Source organism: Symphalangus syndactylus, chromosome 5 (genome assembly GCF_028878055.3).
Source record: "Symphalangus syndactylus isolate Jambi chromosome 5, NHGRI_mSymSyn1-v2.1_pri, whole genome shotgun sequence".
Classification (NCBI taxonomy): Eukaryota; Metazoa; Chordata; class Mammalia; order Primates; family Hylobatidae; genus Symphalangus; species Symphalangus syndactylus.
In genome coordinates, this window is record NC_072427.2 from 134,668,144 (window position 1) to 134,690,895 (window position 22,752).

General features: G+C 38.7%; 2 protein-coding genes across 4 annotated transcripts in view; one reads left to right on the forward strand and one right to left on the reverse strand.

The window, feature by feature from the left end:
• The window catches only part of SPX (spexin hormone), a 245,495-nt gene that overhangs the window by 116,341 nt on the left and 106,402 nt on the right, over positions 1-22,752 (reverse strand). The window lies entirely within an intron of this gene.
• LDHB (lactate dehydrogenase B) lies at positions 45-21,960 on the forward strand. 3 transcript variants are annotated; one of them, XM_055280411.2, is made up of 8 exons: positions 45-187; positions 3,589-3,723; positions 11,043-11,160; positions 14,220-14,393; positions 16,522-16,695; positions 19,087-19,204; positions 20,086-20,209; positions 21,586-21,960. In XM_055280411.2, the coding sequence occupies exons 2-8, from the start codon at positions 3,595-3,597 to the stop codon at positions 21,751-21,753; spliced, it is 1,005 nt and encodes a 334-aa protein (XP_055136386.1). In that variant the 5' UTR covers positions 45-187; positions 3,589-3,594; the 3' UTR covers positions 21,754-21,960. The 3 variants fall into 3 exon arrangements, with proteins under 3 accessions (XP_055136386.1, XP_055136388.1, XP_055136387.1); XM_055280413.2 differs by lacking the exon at positions 20,086-20,209 and having other exon boundaries at positions 55-187; XM_055280412.2 differs by lacking the exon at positions 14,220-14,393 and having other exon boundaries at positions 55-187.

Genomic DNA, 22,752 nt, shown 5'->3' on the forward strand with positions numbered 1-22,752 from the left:
AGCCGAGGGGAGGGGTAGGCGGTACTCGGATTTCCAATCACAATGGAGAAACTTAAGAGGCTGCGGTGGTTGTGGGGCCCCGCCCCTCCTCCCTCCTTGCAGAGCCGGCGCCCGAGGAGACGCACGCAGCTGACATTGTCTTCTCCACACGACTGTTACAGAGGTCTCCAGAGCCTTCGCTCTCCTGGTAGGTTTCGGCTCAGGACCCTGAATCCTGGCTCACATTCAAGCCTGGTGGGATGTGCGGGGGGGTACTTGTGTGGGGAGACGCGGGAAGGAGGAAGAAGCACATCTGTCCTCCGCGGCCTTTAGCTCTGAGCATCCGGCCTTGGGCCGTGACTCTGCCTCTCAGTTTGGGGCGCAGGGCGGGCCGTGCCCTGGCGGAGGAGCAGAAGGCGGAGGGTAGCAGCTGCGGCTCAGGGGAGAGACTTGTTGCATTTGCAGCTAAAACCAGGCCCTGCTTGTCCTTGGTGGGTTCATGGCGGCCACATCACCCCCACGGCCTGCTGGCGGGAGTCGGGACACGTGCCCGAGTAGCTGGGGGAGGGGGACGGAACCAGGTGGCCTATGAAGGCTGGACGATCTTTACCTCGAGTATTTGAATATACTGCCACGGTAATAGAGAAATGCTCTTGCACTCGCTGGGTTGAGGAGAAAGGCACCTAGATGACCAGCACGTTTGGCGCTGCACTTATTTTTGTCCGGCTCTCACGGTCTTTCCAGGAGCTATGCGCCAGTTCTTTCCTGCAGGGCCTCTTTTCTTGATGCTTAGGTGCTTCGTTTACTTTACCAGCCTTGGGTGCTCCGAGTAAGGAAGTCCTAGACTTGTCCCCATAGACCTTACTGGGGGAGATCTCTAGCTTCTGCCTGCCCTCGTGATCTGCTGTTCTTTGCTGCCGGTGCCCTGAGGAAGAGATGGTTTCTGCGCACCGGGAGCAGTACAAGCTGCAGTAAGGGCCTGGGGAATGGGGGGAGGGGAGGAATTCAAAAGCAAAACCTGAATTTTTAAAAGATGACGGTGAGAAAGATTCTGCAAAGAAGATCTTTGTTCCTGAAATTAAGGCACTCGTTTATATCTAATGATTTATATCCACAGCACTGAGGAGACATAAGGGACCAAGACTCAGAGATTTTTACCGGTTGTCGTTCTTGTTCCTTACAGCCTTTGCTCTGATGTTGGCAGAGGCCTGTATATCATGCAGACCATTTTCTTCTCATTTCTTAAAACTCCTTTTAAGGAAATATTAAAGAAAAGCACTTTCTCCAGAAATAATCTGAAAGAAAATCTGGCTCGAGCCTTTAAATTGTACTTCCTGAAGTTTTCTAAATTAAAAGGTCTATCAGAACAACGAATCTGTATTTATATAGCCACTGTTTCTGGATTTTCATTTTCCACTGCTTCCTGGGCCCCCTGTATACCAAAATGATCGTAAACAGACCATCTAACAAAAATAAACTTAAGTGCAGAACAACTATTCATGTGTGTCTTCCTTCACGAAGAGATACAGCATTCTGTCTTCTGAGCCTGTTTAAAATACAGGCCATGTTGAATTTGTTTCATTTTAAGGTCATCTATTTGTGGAGGCACTTGCACAACACTGCATCTTTCTTCTCTCTTTAACATCCACTAGGAAACTGTAAATGTGATCTGTAAAGGCGAAAGAATCTCTTTAATTGATCCTTACAGATGGGAGGAAATATTTTTTGGAAAAAAAGTAGCTATAAGACAAAATAGTTGTTACACAGTTGTCTCCAAATTCAGATACTTTATTCCAACTTAGAGTCCTGCTAACTCTTACTTTACATATACAGTTAATAGACTAGGCTTATTGCTTAGTCCATTGCAGATTAGAATTAAAAACTAGACTGGGAAGCACTGGTACAGTTTGAGACTGGTATGGTGGCCTCAGATGCGACAGAGTCTGACATAAAAAGTAAAAAACAAGTGAAAATGATGGACATTACAATGGGTTACTACAATTATAAGTAATAATTATGAAGAAAAGGCTTATTTGCCATCTATTCTCTGTTCAAGAAGACAGAGTGGCACATATTTAGTATACTATAAATTGCCATGGAATTGATGTTTATTTCAATAAGTTTTTGCTGTTTTATTCAGTTATCTAGAAAACACATCTGGTTATCTGATGGCACAAATACATTTGGTGTTACTGTACAGATCATTCATTTTCCAACAGGTTTCAGTTTTTTTTTTTTTTTTTTTTGAGATGGAGTTTCACTCTGTCACCCAGGCTGGAGTGCAGTGGCACGATCTCGGCTCACTGCAACCTCCACCCTCCAGGTTCAAATGATTCTCCTTCCTCCTTCTCCTGAGTAGCTGGGACTATAGGCGCCTGCCACCTCGCCCAGCTAATTTTTTGTATTTTTGGTAGAGTTGGGATTTCACCATCTTGGCCAGGCTGGTCTTGAACTCCTGACCTTGTGATCCACCCGCCTGGGTCTCCCAAAGTGCTGGGATTACAGGTGTGAGCCATCGTGCCCGGCCAGTTTTTTTTTTTTTTTTTTTTCTTACATTTTGGGAGTCTTTAGTTTGGATGGTTAGACAGAAACTGTTTCAGAGACTGATAATCTCCTAATGTGATCCCCTGAAAGGACAATGTATTAAGTGTCTATCTACTTTCCAAGAAGCTCCTTAGGTGCCCTAAAAGGAATTCAGGTTGGTATTTTTGCAGACTTTGAATAAAAATTATTCATTACCATTTTATTGTCACTATGTATTAAGTATGCATTCTATGTCCAGTACACTGTAACACATTTTATGTGAGACAGTAGAACAGTCAGTCCCTATCTTCCAAGAATGATGATAACCATTAGTAGTAGAAATTATGTTCATAATTGGCCATTTATTCTTTTTATCCAAGCTTAAATATGAGTTAATACTAGACCCAAACTTAGTTTACATAGTTACATATACATTCTTCATTGGGGAAACAAACAAATTAGCTAATTTAAACATAAATGTTCAGTTTTTTAGCCAGAAATATTAACAACCTACTAAATACTCACATGAAATCATAGGCTGAAGGAAGAAATCCAATTCTAATGGGCTTCATGAAAGTTTTTACCTTAATGAATTCTTCCATTAAATGGGTCTCATGGTTGTTGTTTTTTTTTTTTCTTTTGAGACGGAATCTCGCTCTGTCGCCAGGCTGGGGTGCAGTGGTGTGAGCTCAGCTCACTGCAACCTCCACTTCCTGGGTTCAAGTGATTCTCCTTCCTTAGCCTCCCAAGTAGTTAGGACTACAGGCGTGCACCACCATGCCCAGCTAATTTTCGTTTTTTTAGTAGAGACGGGGTTTCACCATGTTGGCCAGGATGGTCTCAATCTCTTGACCTCATGGTCCGCCCGCCTCTGCCTCCCAAAGTGTTGGGATTACAGGCATGAGCCACCATGCCCAGCCGGCGGGTCTCGTGGTTCTTTAAAATATATTCTGCTTTCTAGAATATCATTAGGTTCATTTTAAGTTGTACTTGAGTTCAAAATTGCAACAGTAACATTTTAAGGATGATTTCTATTTGGATTTCATATGCAGATATATGTGTAATGTTTTGATTCTTTCCTTGCAGCGCAAAATGGCAACTCTTAAGGAAAAACTCATTGCACCAGTTGCGGAAGAAGAGGCAACAGTTCCAAACAATAAGATCACTGTAGTGGGTGTTGGACAAGTTGGTATGGCATGTGCTATCAGCATTCTGGGAAAGGTACATTTCAAGAAATTCAGCATGTGTACACAGTTTCTTTGGGCACTTTGGAAATTTATTATATGTTTAAAAGATTTCTTTTTTTCCTGAGCAATTTGAAGTTGTAGATGTAATTCCACTTCACTTTCAAATATTTAAGCATGTATCTCCTAAAAGAATTATATTCTCCCTATGTGACCATAATAGTTACTACACTTAGAGAATTTAACACTGATGCAATACTATCATCCAGTGTACACTATTAACATTTAAAATTCTCCATGTTGTCAAAATCATGCCGTTTATAGCTGTTTTCACCTCAGTCCAAGATCATGTGTTTCATATACTTGTCATGTCTCTTCATTCTTTAATCTGGAACTGTTACTCAACCTTTCTTTCCTGTATCATTGACATTTTTCTAGCATCCAGGTGAGTTCTGTAGAATGTCCCTCAATTTGTCTCTCTGATGTTTTCTTGTAATTCAGCTCGGGTTGAATTTTTTGGGTGGGATTGGAACTAGGTAATGTCATGTCCTGCTTTGTGCAGACCATCAGGAAACACATGTTGTTCAACTTGTCTCATTACTGCTGAACTTAATCCCCTGGTTCAAGTGGTCACAGCAAGCCTTCTCCACTGCAAAGATCCCTTTCCCTCCTTTAATTAATAAGTAATCTGTGCCATGCATGGCTTTGTGAGGTTGTGGGAATATTCTATTATGCCCCTGAAACTTTTACCTAATGGTTTCATTTTGAAATGATTTCAGATTTACAGAAAATTTGTAAGAATGGTAAAAAAATAAAACTTTCATAAACACTTCACCTACATTTACCAATTCTTAATATTTTGTTATTTATACTCTCTCACCATATATACATATATACACACATATGTGTGTATATATGTGTATGTTCATAGGTAGATTAGATATAGAGATCTATAGAAATAGATACATAGATGTCCATGACATATGTCTATATCTATCTGTAGATGGCTGGAACCATTTGAGAATAAATTGCAGATATTATGCCCTTTACTTCTAAGTCCTTTAGAGCAGCAGTCCCCAACCTTTCTGGCACTAGGGAACCAGTTTTGTGGGAGACAATTTTTCCACAGATGTGGTATGAGGGGATAGTTTCGGGATGAAATTGTTCCAGTTCAGATCATCAGGCATTAGCTAGATTCTCTAGATTCAGTACTGGCTCGTGACCTGGGTGTTGGGGACCCCTGTTTTAGAGTACATTTCCTAAGAATAGGACATATTCTGAGATCATCAGTGCAATTATCAACATCAGGAGATTTAACACTAATACCATACTGTTATCACCTTCCACTTCAATTTTTCTTATATACCTCCATAGGCTTTTTGTCTTACCTCATATGTATCCTTTGTAGTTCAAACCACGGTTAAGCTTTCTTTAGTTCTCGAAGACTTTTGAGGAAAGAAGCCCTTTTCTTATTTATCTCACTGAATGGATTCCTTATTTCTTCTGATGGCTGCCTTAAATGTAAGAACAACAACAAAAATGCTGCCTTGCCTTCAGGAGAACACACTGTCCCTTTGTATCATATGTAAAGGCTGCCTGAATAACCCCTAACCAAGCACATTTCTTTTTTCAAAATTTAAATTCTAAAGCAGCAAACTGAGTCTTTGCTGAGAAATAGTTATCAAAAAAATAAACTAAAAATCGTAGTGCACACCCATGAATGTTTTATCCTTTTGCATTTGCTTCTAGCTAGTTTCTCTCATTTAGGATAGCAGCTCCCTATCCTTTTGCATTTCCCTCTAGGTAGTTTCAGTTGACTAGGTAACTATCATTTAGGATGGCAGCTCCCTAGATTACAGGGAATTGAAGTGACTACAATTTCATGTTCACTGTTCATGCCAATAAAAACAAAAAGTACTCCAGCTTACATCGTTTTGAAAAAGACATTGAGTATGTGTCATGTTCAAAGATAAAATATTTTAAACAACCTTAGGAGATAGGAACTGTTCATATACTTGCTGTTGGATGAGATGGCTGATGCTTAAAGAGCCTGTCCACAGTCTCACATCTGGCAGTGGTGGAGCTGTATTTTGAACCCAGGGCTCTGAACTCTTCACCGTAGTGACTTTTCGATTTTCTTTTTATTCAATGCTACTATTTAGGCATTTAGAAAAAAATAAATGTATTCATTAAATACTAGCTAGAGATTTTTCTTACCTTCTGTTAATCTCAAAATCTGAGCCTTTCAGGAAACTATATCCGAGCTATCATGATCCTATAAGAAGTACCTCTATGATGTTGTAATCATAAATTTTAAATTCTCTTCAGTAAATAATTTAATTGAGACTGTGCCTGGAGTTATATAACACTTTGGCTCAACTCAAGGGCTTGAGAGAATAGCCCCTGCTGCTACCACAGTTGGAATCTTCAGATTCAGAGACTATGATTTCTGTTTTTCAATCTAGCGTTCTTTCCCCTTTATCTTTTGCAAAATGGAGTACATGGCCTTAGAAATTATGTGGAGACTATCTAACAAAGAATATTTTTGAAAAAATAAATACGGGAAAGAATGACTGACTTGTTGAAAGATGATTTTACCACTTAAGAATGTCTAAATATTATTTTAATGGTTAAAAATAAAAGTGGTTCAAAATTGTGTTAATACATGGTAAAGATTAGAAATCCCACTAGCTTAACAGAGAAAGGAAAATAACTCTGCATGTTGGTGTTTGTATATTACTTCATTTATTCCTTTCTGTAACCTGTCAGAGGATATTGTCATCTATATCATGTGGTTGAAAAAAACAAAAACCAAACACCTAAGATCACACAGATAGTAAGTGCCAGATCTGGCCTTTTTGAGCTCATAGATGGTGTACTTTGCCCCCAGAAGTTAAATAAAAGTATAGCATCGGAGAGGTTGAGGAGGGACATGCATTAGCCACCATATGAAGACTTGATTAATTTTGGCTTCTACTTTTGCCCACTCTCTGCAGCCCATTTCTTATATAATAACCGTAGAGAGCTTTCGTAAAACTAGTGGCTCCCCTACTTAAAACTCTCCAGTCATTTTACAGTGCACACATGCTACACACATACATAAAATCCCATGAGGCCTCACAAATCCCTCCCTGCCTGTTTCTCAGAGCAAAGCAATGGAGCACACAACTCCAGGGGCACCATACACACCAAGGCAGCAGACCTGCCAGTGCAACGTGATGGTACCATCTCTGACTTCGTCTCTTCCATTTGCTTTCAGCCTCCCAAATGCCAATCTCATTTTTGCTTAAACTCTTTTACTTGTGTTTCCCTTCACCTGGAATGTTCTTCCCTAGGCCACAGGGTTGACCCCTTCTTATCATTCAGATCTTACTGCAAATGCATGCCTTTGCAGGCAGGCCTTCTCTGCCTTCCCATATAAAGTAAACTTCCTTCCCAGTAGCTTCAACATCTCCTTGCCTTATGCCCTTCAGAGCACTTCTGCTTCAGAGATTAGCCTGATTTGTTGTTTGTTTAATTCCTATTTCCTTCCTGATACATTCCATGGCAGCAGAGACTTTATCATAACTGTATACCTGAGTAGTAGGATAATGCCAGGCACTTACATGATAAATAAATGAATACTCCTGCTATTACTTGTAAGCTGCACTCATATTTTGTCAAACTTTGGTCATGGCTTCTGATTTTTTTATATCTTCTACTGCCAGACTTTACTTTTACCCCATTATCCATCTCAGACTCTGCATTTTAACTACCAAGAGGAGGATCTGAATGTCGAACTCATCATGTTGTAAGGGTCATGAAGAGCTTTGGGGCAAGATTATCATAAATCCTTAGCTTCTAAGTCTGTCTTTGGTTTGAGTGTTTATCCTTGCTTCGGTCAACTGTAGTTCTTGTGGACAAACACAGTATATAACAAAGCTATTAGGAGGAGCAAGGTAGGTACAACAACAAATTGCAAAGTAGTTTTGCAGTGCAAGACTGGGCTTAAAAGTAAAACAAAATGAAAATTTGGTATTTCTACAAGCCATGTTTGGTATTTCAGCCAGAAACATGCTCAAATAGTATTTAATAATAATGTAGAAGTAGCATTTCAGAGGGGAAGAAACACAGACTATTGAATAAATGGCACTTATCCATTTAGTTAATTATTTGAGAAAAGTTATACCTTTTCCTCCCACAAAATTTTATGCATACTAAACACTTGGAGATATATATCTATATATCTATATATATATATATCTATATATATATATATATATTTTTCTCTTGAGAGAGAGTCTTACTGTCACCCAGGCTGGAGCACAGTGGCACAATCTCTGCTCACTGCAACCTCTGCCTCTCGGATTCAAGTGATTCTCCTGCCTCAGCCTCCTGAGTAGCTGGGATTACAGGTGCATGCCACCATGCCCAGCTAATTTTTGTATTTTTAGTAGAGACGGGGTTTTACTATGTTGGCCAGGCTGTTCCCAAACTCCTGACCTCAGGTGATCTGCCTGCCTTGGCCCCCCAAAATGCTGGGATTACATGCGTGAGCCACCACGCCTGGCCAACACTTGGATATAAAAATGAAACCATCAAATATTAAGGCACTGGTGGTAGTAATTTATTACTTGGGAGGAGAAAGAGGCAGAATATATGGCTGTGTCTGGTCCACACAGGATTTTAGATTAAAAGCCTTTTTTTTTAAGTCTGTCACAGGAGTAGAGTAAAAATAAATACGTTTTTAAAAGCCATTTTAGTGATATATTAAGCAAGCTTTCAACAGTGGTATTCTTGATATCTAAGTGACCCTGATCCATAATGAGAATACTGCTTTCGCAGTTAATCTAAACCTTGCCGTTTCAAACATTTTAAACATAGTTACAACTTAAGTGAAATATATATATGGTAAATTCATTGTATAAAATATGTGAATACAGAGGGAGATTTATTTAAGCCAAACAATAGCACCAGTACTTAGTCATACATCACGCCTCTCCATTTGGGGGATATTCAGTGCTGCAGATGCAGCTAAATTCAGTGTTACAATTATTATTATTTAAGTGTTGGATCTCTTCCTTCCTTTTCAGCCGAGTATGCACTTCTCAGGCAATTCTCTACACCCACTGAAACAGAGAGACAGGATCTGACATCCTGTGACATCCTTTTCTACTTAAGCACTACATTGTTTCGCCCTGTTGATTTCAGCAGCACACATGTGATGTTACTAAAATAAGAGTGATATTCCCAGTGCTCAGTACCTTAATAGAACCATTATAGCTACTATTAAGTTATGTTGCATTAATTTAGGACTTAAAAAATACAAATGAGAATTTTGTGTGTTCTTATCAGAGCTTGCAAAGAACAAAAGCAGCTTTAAAGGTGTCAAAACGTGTTTAAGGAAAAATGGATAAAAATTAATGCCAGTATTTGATATACATGGAAATGAGGAAATGTTTTGTACGTGATCCCCAGCTCACAGAATGGTCATTTCAAAAATGTGCAAGTAATTTGGTTGCTGAGAGCTAAGGACACATTCGGTCATCAGGAGGCTTCAGTCTTAGAGAAACCCTCACAAGCAACCCCACTGTAACTCACTTCATGAGACCAGGCAGCCACTTAGATTTTAGCAACAGAGGACAGTGTTTATTCATTGTCTTCCAGGGAGCAAGACTTGCTTAATCTAACAAGCTAAGTAGGTCAACTTTTCTTACTGGCTGTCTCCCAGCTCTTTGCTGCATCTCCCTCTGGTGGTCCCTGCTGCCTGTGTTACTCCACGTTATTCTTCAAAGTGCTTCCGGAACTCCAGTTACTTACCTGCTCCGCGCAGCCCCCTCCATTAATACCCTCACCTGTGTAGCTGATCACACTACTATTCTTAGAAGAGGGTGACCCTTGAACAACATAGGCCGGTTCACTTACAGGCAGATTTTTTTTTTTCAACCAAAAGTATATTGAAAATACATTATTGAGGGGATGCGAAACCCACATATATAGAGAGTCTTTTGCATCCGGTGAATACTGTCCTTTCTGTATACTTGATTATGCCCAGATTTTGGTACACTCAGGGGTCCTAGAACCAATCCCTTGAATATCGTATATTGAGGAATGACTGTATCAGCATTTTTAAGTGGGCCCCAGTATTGATATGTTCTGCTTAGCTGGTATTTTTGCTAATAGCCATAAAAACACTAAAAGGAAGGACTCTGGTGATGTTTCAATAGGAGGAATAACCACTTTATAAAAAGATAAGGGAATTTCATAGCTGAATGGTTGCTTAGATGCATGTAGACCAACCACCTTTTTTTTTCCTTTTTTTCTTTCACTTTTATGTAGACATTCTGAGAACATTTAAAAAATTATGATTCCAGGCCCAGCGCTGCCTATTCCAGGCCAGGCTCATGCCTGTAATCCCAGCATTTTGGGAGGCCGGGGCGGGTGGATCAACTGAGGTCAGGAGTTCGATACCAGCCTGGGCAACATGGCAAAACCCCATCTCTATTAAAAATACAAAAATTAGCCAGGTGTGATGGCATGTACCTGTAATCCCAGCTACGCAGGAGGCTGAGGCTGGAAAATCACTTGCACCCGGGAGGTGGAGATTGCAGTGGGCGGAGGCTGCAGTGAGCCGAGGTTGCACCACTACCCTCCAGCCTCGGCAACAGAGCGAGAATCTGCCTCAAAAAAAAAAGAAAAAAAACATTATGACTCCGATCAAGATTAAATAGTATATTCATTACTTTAGATTGTATTTTGAATGGGGGACAGAGAATGACAATTGGAATAGAAAACAAACGAAATCTGAGACTGGGCAAGTCTCAGGCACAGATTTGGAGTGGTTTACGTATGAAAAACCTCCCAATCCTAGATTCCTCTGTCGGTAAAACTCCCCTTCCTTTCCTCACCAAGACATTTGAGTGGATCAGAGCCACCCTGAAGATTCCAAGCTTCAACCTGGGTTTCAAATCCTACTCTAAAGTAAACACACTCTTGGTAATTTAAGCCAAATCTACCCTGTCAGAAAGCCTCCAAATTGGGGTGACCTCAAGGATGGACACATTGCCCAAGGTTGTTTCTGGGCCTGAGTGTATTTTTGTTTTCATCATTCCCTCCCCCTTAATATAGACTTGTATTCAGTAGGCCTACTCTTGAACTAAGCTGGTTTCCTAATGAATCTTTAAGTCTACATGTTCTTAAAGTATAGTTTGTATCATGTGAACTGAATCCTCATTGAGTATCTAACTCCATGGTAAAATTCTCAAGATGTTTAGACCTTTGGTGCTTAGCCATGTTAAAGATCTTTCTTTAGGTTAGATTGTGAGCTGAGGCATCCTAGAGTGGCTTGGGTTCTAATGCCTGTTTTTGCATTTACAGTCTCTGGCTGATGAACTTGCTCTTGTGGATGTTTTGGAAGATAAGCTTAAAGGAGAAATGATGGATCTGCAGCATGGGAGCTTATTTCTTCAGACACCTAAAATTGTGGCAGATAAAGGTAATTTCACTTAATGCCCAAAGTGAGCTAATATTTTTTTCATGCCCCCCAAAACACATTTGGAATGCATCTTACAGCATAATAGATTTATTTGTAAGTAGGAAAAGTTGAAGTTTTGGAAGTTATTTCAATAACTGTTAATAAGATTTATAATGTAGTTTAGTAAATTCAAATTATTGCAAAATTGTTACATAATTATAAAATGTTTCCCCCTTTTTCCTCATTTTATAAAAAGCTCTTATTTCTCTACTGTATTCTACTTTTTATTTCTCATATATTTTATATTCGCTTATTAATGGACAGCTACCTAAAATGAGTTTGCTAGCCATAAATGATCACTAATGTCACTAACAGGAAATAACAAATTGGATTTATCACATTGTTTGGGTTATTTTTCCACGTTTCTTCTATAGGCCAATTTTCTTTCATCCATTTCTAGAAACTCACTTGCTACTGCTAAAATGTACACATAGCAAATTGACATTTTCCCATTGGAAGTATATGTAGAAAATGGTTATGTATTCCACACTCCAAACTGCCACACTAGTTATCTTTATCCTAAAACAGATGCTTTCCCTAAAATTAAAGTTTGAATGCATTCTTTTCTTTAAAGATTTCTTATCTTGTTATAAACCTTTGTCTGTATTCTAAAACCTCTAGCAGGGCCTGCACAGCTCTCAATTTGGATATAACCTGCATTTCCTCATGGCTCATCGTCCTTCTCTCCTCCCTCAGTCTCTGTTATAAAATTAGTCTTCCCATCCTGCTGAATCTGGTGTTGGCAGTTTCCTTTCTTCTGGGTCCAGTTTATCCTCAAGGTTAAACTCAAGTATCACTTCTATTAACCCTCTCCCACGTACCTTCTACACATTTGATATGTAACATTTTGGGCTATTGTATTATAGTGGCTTGTTTATATGTATCTGAGAACCGGTATGTTTTAGACCCCAAAAGTATTGGTACAATGAAGGGGTGACCTGCCCCTCCACACTTGTGGGCGTTTCTCATCGGGTGGAACGAGAGACTTGAGAAAAGAAAGAGACACAGAAACAAAGTATAGAGATAGAAAAGTGGGCCCAGGGAACCGGCGCTCAGCATACGGAGGACCCGCACTGGCACCAGTCTCTGAGTTCTCTTAGTATTTATTGATCATTATCGGGCGTTTCTCGGAGAGGGGGATGTGGCAGGAAAACGTGAACAAATGTCTCTGCATCATAAACAAGGTAAAGAAAAAAGTGCTGTGGCCGGGCGCGGTGGCTCACGCCTGTAATCCCAGCACTTTGGGAGGCCGAGGCGGGCGGATCACGAGGTCAGGAGATCGAGACCATCCTGGCTAACTCAGTGAAACCCTGTCTCTACTAAAAATAGAAAAAATTAGCTGGGCAGGTGGCGGGCGCCTGTAGTCCCAGCTACTGGGGAGGCTGAGGCAGGAGAATGGCGTGAACCCGGGAGGTGGAGCTTGCAGTGAGCCAAGATCGTGCCATTGCACTCCAGCCTGGGCGACAGCGAGACTCTGTCTCAAAAAAAAAAAAAGAAAGAAAAAAGTGCTGTGCTTTTGATGTGCATATACATAAACATCTCAATGCCTTAAAGAACAGTATTGCTGCCAGCATGTCCCACCTCCAGCCCTAAGGTGGTATTCTCCTATCTCAGTAGATGGAATATACAATCCATTACACTGATTTTACACTGAGACATTCCATTGCCCAGGGAGGAGCAGGAGACAAATGCCTTCCTCTTATCTCAAGTGCAAAGAGGCCTTCCTCTTTTACTAATCCTCCTCAGCACAGACCCTTTACGGGTGTCTGGCTAGGGGGACAGTCAGGTCTTTCCCTTCCCACAAGGCCGTATTTCAGACTTTCACATGGGGAGAAACCTTGGACAATACCTGGCTTTCCTAGGCAGAGGTCCCTGCAGCCTTCTCGCAGTGTACTGTGTCTCTGGGTACTTGAGATTAGGGAGTGGTGATGACTCTTAACAAGCATGCTGCCTTCAAGCATTTGTTTAACAAAGCACATCCTGCACAGCCCTTAATCCGTTTAACCCTGAGGTGACACAGTACATGTTTCAGGGAGCACAGGGTTGGGGGTAGGGTTACAGATTAACAGCATCTCAAGGCAGAAGAATTTTTCTTAGTACAGGACAAAATGGAGTCTCTCATGTCTACTTCTTTTTACATAGACACAGTAACAGTCTGATCTCTCTCTCTTTTCCCCACAGTACAAAGTAATTTCAGTGCCTTGAAGAAACTAAATAATAGCTATTATTTATAAATTTGTAACATTCTGGGTACTGTGTGAAACATTTTGCACATATTATTTCATCTTCATCTTTGCAACAACCTTATGAAATGTAGGGACTACAATTACTGCCATTTTATGAGAGAGGAACCTGACAAAGTATTACCAACCATCAAAAGCCACACTGTAACCCAGTTTAATTATGTGAATCATCCATAGCTGAGTCAAATGATCACATCAAATCGCAATATCCGTATATTTCGAAAAAGGGCACACTTCCATAAGAAAAAGATAAAATCTCCGGGGAAACTTGCAGTGCTAAAAAGCAAATAAGCTTCCTAAAAATACTGAGTATTAGAAATCCAAGTTTTAGTTTCCAGACAAAACTAAACATTTCAATGCCTTCCTTCCCTTCCAAAATTTTAACTTTTTAAGATAAAAGTAACTTAAAATTGATTGGTTTTGGGTTTTTTTTTTTTTTTTTTTTTTTTTTTGATGTCTACCTATTGGAGTCACTGTTTATACTTCATTTTATTCCTGACAATTCATCGAATTCATAGCCAAAAACATACTTTGGGGTCATCTTTATTTCCTTTATTTTCTGAGGCAGTTTGATGTTTGGATTATTGCAGTGTAGCTCAAGGGAGAAAAAAGAAGCCATAGGAACATTGAACTTCAAGCCCTTACAATACAGAAAACTTAATTCACATATATGTTCTAGAAGCTTATGTATGATTAGGCTTTTAGAGCATGTCATATAGGTTATGTTATAATGAAGAGTTGTATTTAAAATACCTGTTTTTGCCTTTCTTTTTAAAGATTATTCTGTGACCGCCAATTCCAAGATTGTAGTGGTAACTGCAGGAGTCCGTCAGCAAGAAGGGGAGAGTCGGCTCAATCTGGTGCAGAGAAATGTTAATGTCTTCAAATTCATTATTCCTCAGATCGTCAAGTACAGTCCTGATTGCATCATAATTGTGGTTTCCAACCCAGGTATTATTGTAAAACTTAAAGTCTAAGTTCTGTTAAGTTCAGTGTTCTGCTGTTTTTGTTGTTGTTTTGGACTAAAATCAGCCCCAGTATTCATTTACAGAAGCAGTTTACATGTCTTCTTTTTTTTTTTTTTTTTTTTTTTTTGAGATGGAGTCTCGCTCTGTCACCCAGGCTGGAGTGCAGTGGCGCAATCTCGGCTCACTGCAAGCTCCTCCTCCTGGGTTCACGCTATTCTCCTGTCTCAGCCTCTCCGAGTAGCTGGGACTACAGGCGCCCGCCACCACGCCCGGCTAATTTTTTGTATTTTTAGTAGAGAGGGGGTTTCATCGTGGTCTCGATCTCCTGACCTGGTGATCCGCCCGCCTCGGCCTCCCAAAGTGCTGGGATTACAAGCGTGAGCCACCGCGCCCGGCTACATGTCTTCTTTTACTGGCCCTAAATAGTGGTGTTTGCAAAACAAAGGCCTCTGTCCCAGGCCAGATGTTCAAAAAATGTGACAAGAGTTTTAGGTAAAGCAATTTCGTGTTTTTGCCTCATCTGGCTTGGTTGTAGATTCTAAAGGCTTTTAAAACTTTTTTATAAAGATTATTCTGGGATGGAGAATGAAGCATTCGAACATAGTTTCAATTTGTAAGAAACATTTTAACATATTTGACCTTTTATTTTCTGGAAAATCTCATTATACAGAATTGAAACAGATCAACTTTGAAAAGAAGCATATAAGAAAGCCATTAAACAATTCTGCTTTAAAGATAGAAATAGACTGAATTGATGGACAAATATATGCTAACACCAAATGCTCTGTCTTAAAAATGGCTTTCCTTGCTAACTTAACATCTACAGAATGAACAAGCCTTCTGACTAGAAAGAATGCACTTTTTTAGCTTTAACAGCTAAAACGTGCTGTATTTGATATACTGCTTTTATCTATAGTTTGCCACCAAAATTACTGCATGTTGGTGAGCATAGCAGGTACATTGAGAAAACAGTAAAGAAACTGTAAAGAAATAGTAAATAAATACTAAATAGTAAAGAAATAGTAAAGAAACTCTCACAATTTACATAGAGAAACAAGAGCTAGGGAAATCCCCACAGTATCTTGGGTATTGAGAGTTGAGAGCCAGGAAGGAAAGAGGTTATTTCCATATTTTTACTCTCTGCAAACCAAGACTGGAGTTCATTAAATGGTTCAGTCTTATATATAAAACTTCTCATAAATATATATGTGCCAGGTAGATGTAGAATAGGAATGACAAGTAGCCAGCACATAGTAAGTTACTGCATCCTGTGCCTCAGGCAGGCATCACTAAATGATTATGCAACTTTCTACAGATAGCTTCACAGCTGGATTTTCCAGGGAGTCACTTGCACTGAATCAAAGTTGGCAAGGAAAAGTTATCCAGTCCCAAATGTCCTTGAATTATCTTAGCCATTGTCTACAGATTAGTGTGGGGGTGGAGGCTGCAGGATTAACTTTCAGCTCTTCACCTTCCTTGTGTGCACATTTTTTACTTTTTACAGCTTAGCCTGCAAGTGCTGTGATCCTATCTGGATCTGCAAAAGTTTTATCTCTGTGGTTTTAAGGCTATGCCACACTGGAGCAAAGGTTCTGACATAGATGTTCTTTTATTAAATAGAAATTTTTGATACTACGTATTATCACAATTGTTTACTGAAGAATACCTCATGCCCAGAAAAATTTGTGGTAGCAAGATTTGGTAGTTTAGTAATCAAAGCCTTCTTGGTTTATGATGACAATCATTATAATTATGGAATGTTACAACTGAGGGAAACTTAACTGACAACCTGGTTCAACCTGTTTCGTTTTTTTCAACTTTAAGTTAATTAATCTGCAAGGTTCTTATATATTCTTGTTTCACATAATAATGCAAATATAAAAGCACAGTATTGCATTTTCATGTCTTGCAATCTTCATATAAGGCTTAAAAGTTTGTCTCTCTCATTCCTGTTATCTCTAACAATGAAAAGTTAAAGTATTTACATCTTTCTGACCACATCTCATTTGGGGAATGGGGAAGTGGGAAAAGGGAAGCCAGGGCACCCCAAGCTGCCTAACAGTCAAAGTTGGTTTTGGTTTACTTACATATGTTATTTCCAAAATTTTTAGTGGACATTCTTACATATGTTACTTGGAAACTAAGTGGCTTACCCAAACATCGCGTGATTGGAAGTGGATGTAATCTGGATTCTGCTAGATTTCGCTACCTTATGGCTGAAAAACTTGGCATTCATCCCAGCAGCTGCCATGGATGGATTTTGGGGGAACATGGCGACTCAAGTGGTAAAGAAAAAAAAAGAAAAAATTACTTACGATATTGGTTTTGCCATTTTGAATTTTGAATTTTATTTCAAATTTTATTTTTATAGACTTTGATGTACTTAAAAACAGTTGCAAAAATAGTAGTTACTTTTCTATTCTATTCCATTTTGCTTTATCATTTACTCTGTCATCTCTCTATCTGTCTATCTACCTGTCATCTATCTTTACCCTGATCCGTTAATCATAAATCAATTCCCTCACCTTTTTGTCTATAAATTCTTTACTGTGTATTTCTTCAAAACAAAGATTTTCTTTTTCATAACCACAGTACACTTACCAAAATCAGGAAATGTAACCCTGAAACAATAGTACCTAATCCAGAGTCCATTATTCACATGTTACCAACTGTCTCAATAGTGTCCTCTAAAGCTTTTTTCCTAATTCAGAATCCATTCTAGGCTCACACATTGCATCTACTATATCTCCTTAGCCTCCTTCAATCTGGAACAGTTTCTCAGTCTATCTCTGTTTCTCATGATCTTGACATTTTTGAAAAGTCAGGTGAGTTATTTTGTGGAATGCCAATCATTTTAGACTCGTCTGATTGTTTCTTTATCATTAGGTTGAGCTATGAACTTTTGGTGCAAATACCACAGAAATGACCCTATAGTTTTCTCATGGCATCACATCCAAAGGCATGTAATGTCAGTGTGGCCAACAGTTGGTGACACTCACTGTGATAACTCAGTTAAGGTTGTATTTTGCCAGGTTACTCTGTGTGAAGTTACTACTTTTCCTTTGTAATTTATGAGTAATTTGTGGGAAGATGTTTTGATGCTGACTAGGAAAATGTCTGACTCCTCATCAATTTTTCTCTGCTAAATTTAGCATCTATTAATGATTTGTGGTTGAATAAATTACCATGATAGTTGTCAAACATGATCTACTAATTCCATCATTTATTCTGTATTAGTTGCATTCTACTGTAAGACAAATTTTTCGTCTTCCCTCTTTATTTATTCATTTGTTGATATCAGTGTGGCCTCAGATTTTTATCTCATGCCCAAAATATTGTGTCACTATCATTTGTAATGCTCAAGTTGTCCCAGGCTTTTCTTTTCTTTTATTTTCTTATTTATTTATTTTTTTTGAGACAGAGTCTTGCTCTGTCACCCAAGCTGGAGTGCCGTGGAGAGATCTCGGCTCACTGCAAGCTCCGCCTCCTGGGTTCACGCCATTCTCCTGCCTCAGCCTCCCCAGTAGCTGGGACTACAGGCGCCCGCCACCACGCCCAGCTAATTTTTTGTATTTTTAGTAGAGACAGGGTTTCACGGTATTAGCCAGGATGGTCTCGATCTCCTGACCTTGTGATCCGCCCGCCTCGGCCTCCCAAAGTGCTGGGATTACAGGCGTGAGCCACGGCACGTGGCCCTGTCCCAGGCTTTTCAAACTGACTCTTATGTCTTTTTTTTTAACATGTCCCATCATTTTTGAGCACTGTCTTGCACAATAAGTTGCACCAGCCTCATTTTGAACTTTCTCCTTCCCAGCACTAGAATCAGCTGTTCCCCTAATGAGCCCTGTTTCCTTTTAGTGAGGAATGGTGGTTAGAAACCAGGATCAGGGCATAGGTGTGTTTGTGCTACTGGTATATCTTTGCTTCTAGGCCCTTTGAGTAGGCAGAGCTATTACATTCATTGTGTTTGCTGAAGGAGGAATGAGTTAGGTAATAAAAGCTTATAAATAGCTTTTTCCTTCGTATCTGTTTCAGTCATAGTAGATTCTATTCCACACTTTTGCTCCTATTTCCAGAGTCTACAATGTTTTCCTCCAAAGGTCTCCAAGGAACATATAACTTAGGTTTTAAGGTCCAGTTCAAAGGCCTGTTTTGTGTAGTTCTTTCTGATACTCTTCTCCCTTAAATTTAGTAGACCCTTATTTATAATTTTTACCCCACTTTTATAATTACGCTTTATTTGGGTCTTATTCTAGGATTTTTTTTCTTTACTCTAGAATAAAGGAGCATATATTAGAAAAATGTGGAGGAGAAAAGTTAAACATTCCTCAAACCAAAAGTTTAGCATAGTCCCCAACTAGAATCCATGTGATTTCACACACCTAGAGAGAAGCAAAGAATTTTATTTTCTCTGTAACTATGACACAGCAATTCTGCTTTGCACTAAAATTCTTGAAAGTTAAAAGGTCAGACATGTTGCTATTTGAAGGCAAATGTCAGCCTTTTGGGGGAACTATACTGGAATCTACTGGAGAGTCACTTATTGGAGCAGTTCCAGTTGGTATTCAGTAATTTGCATCATAGGTGAAATTGCACTAAAAGAAGAAAATATTTTTTAAAATAATGTAAGAAATATCTGCAATGTCTTTTTTTTTTTTTTTTTTTTTTTTAAACAGTGGCTGTGTGGAGTGGCGTGAATGTGGCAGGTGTTTCTCTCCAGGAGTTGAATCCAGAAATGGGAACTGACAATGATAGTGAAAATTGGAAGGAAGTGCATAAGATGGTGGTTGAAAGGTAAGTGAAAGGGAGCTTGACTTTAGATGATTAATTACAACTCTACTTAAATAAAATTATAAACATTTTCCATGGCTGTCTGCTCAGATAAACTCTTAATGTAGTAATTATGCAGCTGTTGTCTTTTGAAACTGATAAGACTTTTACACTGGTCAAACTTGTTATGCCAGTCTCCCTAGGGAAAGTAAATATTTTCTCTAGAGAAACCATTGTAGAGGTAACAGGAGCAAAATGTGGAATTAACAAGTGAGAAGAGTCTTCAAACTGCCACCTCTCAACAAATAAGGTTGATTTATTTAGAAAAGTAAACTTAGACACTATTGGTTTCATAACTGCCCAAAATAAATAAACTTGCTGGCTGATTGCTAACAGTGTTTAAGTTTTAATAACAAGACTAACTGATGTCTCAAATAGAGAATCATTTTGTTCAATTTTAATAATTTAGATACTGTTATCCCTTTTATTAGTTAGGTGATTATGTTAGGTGACAATGGCAAGTGGGACCTCACAATTGAGATATATTTTGTTCTTTCACTTTTATTGTTTCCTGATTTTATGTGTTTGGAAATATGTTTACAAATTTGTTACAATGATTGGAAAATGTATATTTTTGCCACAGTGACTTTATAAATCTTAACTTATACAATAAACTAAAGTTATCAAGCATTTATATAGTGTTTACCGTGTAGTGCTTACAGTTTTAAGCGTTTTACATATATATTAATTCATTTAACACTCAAGAAGGGAACACTAAGGCAATAAAGGGTAAATAATTTGCCCAAGATTATAGTTAGTTAGAGACAGAGCAGTAGTCAAAGTCAGGTCTGGTTTCAATAATGATTGAGTCTTATTTCAGTGATGTCTTTTATAATTTTTTTAAGTGCCTATGAAGTCATTAAGCTAAAAGGATATACCAACTGGGCTATTGGATTAAGTGTGGCTGATCTTATTGAATCCATGTTGAAAAATCTATCCAGGATTCATCCCGTGTCAACAATGGTAAAGGTAAGACAAACTACCACAAAATATAATATGATTTCTAGCATTGTATTCTACAAAAAGATTCATTTAAAGAGGCTCAGACCAGATAAAATCATAGTTCAAGGTTATTTCTGTCTCTCAAAGTTTTATGTAAACTTTTCAACAGAAGTCTTGGACAACAAGGGCAGAAAACTTACAGAATCTAAGACACTCAATAGATTGTTGTCATTCTTTATATAATTTTGCAAATTAAATATTAACTCTGAATCTTAGCACATTCTTAAAGTATTGATCATTTGAGTAAGTGTAATAGAGTTTCATTTAAGTTGGTGTGCTAAACTCTAGATTGCCTTTCATATAGCACTTGATACCTTAGCAAATACAGTTTAATTCAAAAGCTGTGGAGCAAATGCACAAAACAGGTAGAAATTAATGATTTTTTAAACAAAACTAAAATTATATTAAAATATTTCATAAGACAACTGACTCATTTGCCACAAGTCAGTGTAAATCAAGTGTGTCAATAATTGGGTAATTACTGAGTCTTTGGGTACATATATAGGAATTTGTTTATTCTATCTACTTTTGTGTATGTACAAAATTTTTGAAATTAAAAGTTTAAAAACATACCCTGACAGTAGGGTATGTTTAGTATAATTAGTTATGTAGTTAAATTGACCCTGTGAATAAATTAATTACCCACACGAACTGGTAAAGTGTTTTGGAAATTGTATTTTTTCTTTTTTTTTTTTTTTTTTTTTTTTTTTGGAAATTCTTGGGTATTCCAAGCATCTTGCCTTTTAATGGTCTCTAACTGTTACCCAGGACCTCGTAGGTTGGCTACCACCTGAAATTTCTTCCTAACTAAAAGTCTTTAAGCAACTTAAAATTTCATAGAAAGTAATCCATTAAGAACCACAGTTAAAAGCAATTTAATTTGAAAACTCATATTTCAAACTTTATTAAAGTGTATTTAAATGGAAGAGCAGTGTTCAATAAAATACGTATATAATTAAATAAGTACTTGTTACTTACCAATATCTAATTTTCTCATAGTGTATGTTTGCATATTCTATGTATAAAACCGAATTCAAAACATAAGTATTGGGGAAATGTGGACCGGTAAGTGATGAAAATTAGATTAGGGAATGAGTTCATGCCTATCAAGTTTCCTATAATTCTTTCTGTTGAAACATCGGACCTTTGATTATTCTCTTTTTTCCCCCCTTTAGAAATTAGTTCTTGCTGTGTCACCCAGGCTGGAGAGTAGTACCACTGTCATAGCTCACTGAAGCTTCAAATTCCTGGGCTCAAACAATCCTCCCACCTCAGCCTCCTGTCTTTGATCATTTTTACTCACAGTTTCATGTCTTAATCTCGATGCTTTGTTGTTCTGGTAGGGGATGTATGGCATTGAGAATGAAGTCTTCCTGAGCCTTCCATGTATCCTCAATGCCCGGGGATTAACCAGCGTTATCAACCAGAAGCTAAAGGATGATGAGGTTGCTCAGCTCAAGAAAAGTGCTGATACCCTGTGGGACATCCAGAAGGACCTAAAAGACCTGTGACTACTGAGCTCTAGGCTGTAGAAATTTAAAAACTACAATGTGATTAACTCTGAGCCTTTAGTTTTCATCCATGTACATGGATCGCAGTTTACTTTGATCTTCTTCAATATGTGAATTTGGGCTCACAGAATCAAAGCCTATGCTTGGTTTAATGCTTGCAATATGAGCTCTTGAACAAATAAAATTAACTATTGTAGTGTGCTTCTATTTCTGGGATTCCTTCCTTAATGATTCCTGAAAGATTTCAGTCAATCTGCCAAGTCATTCTTACCACACATCATAAATGTCCCTAAATTCCAACATCATCTACACTCCTCCCTCTGGATGAGACAAAAATTCTTTGTTGCAACATGTGCCACGGTTTGTTGTTGTTGTCCTGAGAATATGATTATCTTTTTAAGGTTTTAACTGAAGAAGTTGTAACGGATGTCAATGTATATGACATTTACAAGGAAGCCCATTTTAAAAGGAACAACCCCTAAAATGGAAACTTTGATAGAATTAGTTCTATTTAATAATGAAGGAAAATGAAAGTTTGGTCTGGATTATTCAGATTCAGGCTACTTGGAGATAGCATAACATATGAATTTACTGGGAAACTTAGGTAGCTTTCCTTTAAAAAGAGTTCCAAATTTACATGTCATATGTAGGGGTCAATTTGTGTCTGGAATTGGTGGGTTCTTGGTCTCACTGACTTTAAGAATGAAGCCGCCGACCCTCGCAGTGAATGTTACAGTTCTAAAGGCAGCATGTCCGGAGTTTGTTCCTTCCCGTGTTCCAATGTGTTTGGAGTTTCCTCCTTCCGGTGGGTTAGTGGTCTCGCCGGCTCAAGAGTGAAGCTACAGACCTTCGCAGTGAGCGTTACAGCTCCTAAGGCGGCACGTCGGGAGTTGTTCGTTCCTCCCAGTGGGCTCGGGGTCTCGCTGGCTCAGGAGTGAAGCTGCAGACCTTCCCGGTGAGTGTTACAGCTCATAAAAGCAGTGTGGACCCAAGTGCAAG

Coding starts and splice junctions, on each gene's coding strand:
- LDHB (XM_055280411.2), top strand. CDS start 3,595: ATGGCAACTCTTAAGGAAAAACTCATTGCACCAGTTGCGGAAGAAGAG. Junction 11,161..14,219: donor TAAAATTGTGGCAGATAAAG/GTAATTTCACTT, acceptor TTCTTTTTAAAG/ATTATTCTGTGACCGCCAAT. Junction 19,205..20,085: donor CATAAGATGGTGGTTGAAAG/GTAAGTGAAAGG, acceptor AATTTTTTTAAG/TGCCTATGAAGTCATTAAGC.